At 48.7% G+C, this 5095-nt stretch overlaps 1 protein-coding gene across 2 annotated transcripts in view; it reads left to right on the forward strand.

Annotated features, from left to right (window-relative positions):
• The window catches only part of MCM3AP (minichromosome maintenance complex component 3 associated protein), a 66448-nt gene extending 65408 nt beyond the window's left edge, over window positions 1-1040 (forward strand). For both annotated transcript variants that reach the window (XM_066259137.1, XM_066259138.1), the window contains exon 29: window positions 751-1040. In XM_066259137.1, coding sequence (XP_066115234.1) covers window positions 751-909 — 159 coding nt within the window. In that variant the 3' untranslated portion in view covers window positions 910-1040. The remainder of the gene's footprint in view (window positions 1-750) is intronic.
• The last annotated feature ends 4055 nt before the right edge of the window (window positions 1041-5095 follow it).

Below are 5095 nucleotides of genomic sequence, written 5' to 3' on the forward strand. Positions count from 1 at the left end.
AAAATGGAAGCAAACTGAATATCCAAAGATGGGGATTTGGTTAAGCAATTATAGTAGTTCAGATGGAACAATTTTTTTTGTTGTTGTTGTTTTTTTGTATTTTTCCGAAGCTGGAAACTGGGAGAGACAGACAGATTCCCGCATGCGCCCGACTGGGATCCGACTAGGATCCACCCGGCATGCCCACCAGGGGGTGATGCTCTGCCCCTCCGGGGCCTTGCTCTGTTGCGACCAGAGCCACTCCAGCACCTGGGGCAGAGGCCAAGGAGCCATCCCCAGCGCCCGGGCCATCTCTGCTCCAATGGAGCCTCGCTCTCGCTGCGGGAGGGGAAGAGAGAGACAGAGAGGAAGGAGAGGGGGAGGGGTAGAGAAGCAGATGGGCGCTTCTCCTGTGCCCTGGCCGGGAATCGAACCTGGGACTTCTGCACGCCAGGCCGACGCTCTACTACTGAGCCAATTGGCCAGGGCCAAGATGGAACAGTTTATAGCCCTGTATATGATATTTTATAAAAATGACTGACACTGGAAGTTGTTCATGATAGTATAAGCAGAGAAACATTCCATATACAGATGATACCAGCTGTACATATATGTGCTAGAAGAGGCTGGAAGGATATGATAGATGCCAAGAAAGCAGTTTGTTGAGCCCAGCATGCATTAACATGAGCCAAATCTAGTGCCTTTAAAGAGAATTTATCTTGGTTTATGAATATCCCAAAACTATTTTTAGTTTCTCTTTTATTTATATAGAATGAAAAGATACGCGAGCAACTGCAGTTGTCAGAGGCAACAGGCACATCTCTGACTGAACGGCTGAAGCACCTGGAAAGACTGATCCGAAGTTCAAGGGAAGAGGAAGTTGCCTCTGAGCTCCATCTCTCTGCAGTGGTGGACATGGTGGACATTTGAGCTGCAGACTTGAGAGTGGGAGGGTCTCCAGAAAATTTTCTGCTTTTACTTAAAAGAATCTTAGTCTCGATGCTTGATGTACTGCTGGAAGTGTAATTATTAATCATGCAAATAAAACACTGAAAGTCTAAGGAGGTTTCCCCTCGTTTTGAAATGATAGGCTATTTCCCCCTATGTAACATCTTTGATATTACCTATTTTCATGATCTCCTCAGGCTGCCACCCACCAGCATGGTCTGAGGGAGTCTGCAGCTGACATTTCCGTGTGTAATAAACCATCATTCATTGTCTCAGCAAAGTTGCAGTCCCAGATGTGCTAGACATCAGTAATGCAGGCCCACTTAGATCATATCTGAAAGAACCAACAGTTCATGTACATAACTTGGAGGATATGCATGGGGTATGTGCCTGAACTGGAAGCAGGGAGACAAGGGAATTGGCTGGAGGCCAGGGCAGAATTCCTGGAGAGGACTGTATGGGCATAGTTGGGGAAGAGTACCCAAGGATGTGATGAAAACCTGGAGATGCCATTTTGGTAGTGCTGCCAACTGAGGGGATAGTCCAGACCACAGAGACCCTAACTACCTTATTCTGAATGCTTTGGGAATCAGCTGTTGGAGGGTATTTGGCAGAGAAGTGACTTGTCACATTTTCTTTTTAAAATGGCACATGGGGCCTGACCAGGTGGTGGCACAGTGGATAGGGCATTGGACTGGGATGCAAAGGACCCTGAGGTTGCCAGCTTGAGTGTGGGCTCATCTAGTTTGAGCAAAGCTCACCAGCTTAAGCAAGGTGTCATTTGCTCTGCTGTAGCCCTCCCCCCTCAAGGCACATAAGAGAAAGCAATGAACAACTAAGGTGCCACAACGAAGAATTGATGCTTCTTATCTCTCTCCCTGCCTGCCTGTCCCTATCTGTCCCCCTCTCTGTCTCTGTCACAAAAATAAAAATAAAAAAAGGCACATGGGGAAAGTCAGCAACACAAGGCAGGAATCTTAAAACGGGTGATGCAGGCATCCAAGTGAAAGAGTAAGGGTATAAGCCTGAGTTTGCTCGCAGTTGGTGTGGAGAGAAGGGATAAATTAGAGCCATATACAGAAAGAGGTATTAATAGACTTAATGATGCTGGGTATGGCTACCAATCTTAAATTGGCACTCAGCATCTCCCTATTATACTCCTTCATCTCCTAACTCTCCAAGAAAACTATTTCATATCTTTTCATTCTCTTCAAACCTCCAACAATCTTAAATATAGTCTGCTTATTTCAATGAGAAAACAGAAGGACAGAACTTCCGCATCCCACTACCACCAAATCCACCAGCCAGTACCCACTTCCCCAGAACAAACACTATTCAGCTCTTTTAGGGATTTCTTCAGTGATCAACTTTGTTTTTATCATTTATGACTTAAATAATGCTACTTCTTAATCTTGATTTTAGATATTATCTGTTGATTTCCTACAATGGAAAAGGAGTTACCTCTCTTACACTATCCTGTCTGCAACCTACATTTCCTTTTCTACTAATTTTCCAAAAGTTCAATATGTTGGCTGAAATTTGTATTGAGTTCGGTATGACTATATTAATGCTGTTTGCTATTGACCCCTGTATTGGTTTATATTTCCTTAAGGTCCAACTTTCAGTTTTTCTTCGAGTGAATTGCCTTTTTTCGTTTGCTTGTTTTTCTGTGTTCCTATCTCTCCCTCACCTTAAATAACTCTCTGCCCTAAGTGTAAAGCTCTTCTCATCACTGTCATATGCTAGCTAGGTAACATGCTAGCTCCTCTTTCTTTTGGAGATGACCCTCTGAGTGAACCTTGTCTTTCTGCCACAACGTGGACATTTCCTAAATTCCGAGTTTACCTTCATCTTTGGTTCACTTTCTCATTTTCATGGAACCATCTGCTAGCAGACTTTGGACCTTGCACATTTAAAATGTCTCTCTCTCTCTCTCTAAAATGGCCCCCTAGCTTCTCCTTTTAAAACCTTTCTGTGCAAAAACCCTCCCCCAATACATATTAGCATAACTAAGCCCCTTCCCAAGCATGAAAGGCAATTAGCTGTATCACATGAGAGACATACCCCGTGTCTTTGTTTCTTAGATTTATCATTTGAATGGAAATAGAATTTTAGATGGCAAATCATTTCTCCGTATTTGTTTTCTATTGTTGGAAGTTTTTAAGATAATTTCTATATCTGTTCATGAGTTTCTCAACCACATGCTTGATGTGTTGATCTTCGCTACTTCCTGTCCAATTTACTATGCTGAACACTTAGTAGTACCTTCTCCTGGTAATTACAAACTGCCCCAAACATAGCAGCTTAAATTTAGAAAGGTTCAGCTGGGTAGCTCTCTTGGGATTTCTCATGCAGTTACAGTTGTGTATTGATCCGGGCATGCAGTCATCTAAAAGCTTGACTAGGCTGGATGTCCAAGACAGCTTACTCTCATGGCTCTGTGGTACTTGGTGGGCAGCTCTGTGGCCCAGAAGCTGTAGTTGTCCAGCTCCACGTGAGGCTGGGAGGTGTGTTTCTTCAATTTAGAGATGGATCAGTATCCAGGCCTCTTGACTTCAGATCTAAGTCACATGGTTTTTTTTTTTTTTAAAGATTTCCATGGTCCCTTCCAATCTTGTGATTCTGTTTTTTTTTTTTCTTTTTTTCTTTATTCATTTTTAGAGAGGAGAGAGAGAGGGAGAGAGAGAGAGACAGAGAGAGAGAAGGGGGGAGGAGTAGGAAGCATCAACTCCCATATGCGCCTTGACCAGGCAAGCCCGGGGTTTTGAACCGGCGACCTCAGCATTTCCAGGTCGAGGCGTTATCCACTGCGCCACCACAGGTCAGGCCACATGGTTTTTTATCTGTGACAAGGCCGGTATTTTGATATCCATTCTTCTTATTACTATGTCTGCACTTATTTGTGATCTGGGATAGAAAGAGGCAAGTGTCCTTTACTGGTCATCTAAACCCTATCCCCATATTCTACTAGGGGGGAGCAGTGTATTTATATCCCCCCCCCCCACTTTCCCCTCTAGCTTGCTGCTGTTGTTGGGCATGGGGGTAAGACTCAGGAATGGGTACAGCTCTCACTAGCTGGGTAGTTATAATCTGATGTCAGTGCTTCAGTGGGGCAGATGAAGTGCTGGGGCTCTCTGGGGCCCTTTGGCTGTAGTCCTTTCCACGTCAGCACTGTTTCCTCCAGTCATAGATGTTCTCAAGTCTCCTCTCAGTCCCAGGTTTCTTCTGTGCGGCCTGCAGCCACCCTGCCCACCCAGTGCCCCTCGCCGTCCCGCTGTCCCTGTCAGGCTTGGCCACTGTTTTCATCCTTCTCTCCCCTCTACTGTTAAGGCCTTGTATATATTTACCCTGGCACTCACCCTAGGAACCCCAACACTCCAGGGACCGCTCCATGCTGACGCCCTTGCTTGGCCTCGCCCTCCCGCGGGCCGTGGAGGCTCCAGGGGCCTCGGCCTCACCAGCCCCGCCCCACGGGAACCCTGGGGCGCAGCTTCGGGAAAAACGGGCTGCCCTCTCTCACAGCCCCTCTCTTCCGGAGGCCTTTCCACCTCGTCGCGGCCCGGAAACCTGCCGCCCACCAGCCTCCCTCACAAATTCCCTCTCGCACTCGCGCACCTCCAGTCGTGGCCTCAGCTCTTCCTCGAGGGCATGAGCTCTGCCTCCGGTATCGGTCCACGCTGTTCCCTCAGCCTGGGCCTCGCCCCACACATCCGCCTGCCCTGCGGCCTCCTGCGAGGCAGAACATTCCTCATCTCACCGAGCCACAGCCCTTGTCAGCTCTCCTCAGCCTTCTTCGCGGAGCTTCGACCCGCACTTCGCTCGGAGGCGCACGCCGCATCCCAGCGAGACTGGTGCCTCGCTCGGCCCCGCCCCCAGGTGCAGACCTGGCCCACAGGGCCGACTCGCCTTTTCACCCCGCCCACCTCGCCCCGTCCCCGCCCACAGGGCTGGCCTCGTCCCTCCCTGGTCGGGTCGGATTCGATCCACCCAGACCTAACCCACCCAGACCAGGACCCTCCTTGCCCCGCCCTAATCCCGCCCCCGCCCCGCCTCCACTGCGGTGGGGTGTCTCGCGCTCCGCCACTGCGGTGGCTAAATCCAGCCTCGGGCCCACCCTCGCGGCGTTCTGATTGGCTGCTCGGGCATCTTCCCACTGCGCTCAGCGTGT

Source organism: Saccopteryx bilineata, chromosome 2 (assembly GCF_036850765.1).
Source record: "Saccopteryx bilineata isolate mSacBil1 chromosome 2, mSacBil1_pri_phased_curated, whole genome shotgun sequence".
Classification (NCBI taxonomy): domain Eukaryota; kingdom Metazoa; phylum Chordata; class Mammalia; order Chiroptera; family Emballonuridae; genus Saccopteryx; species Saccopteryx bilineata.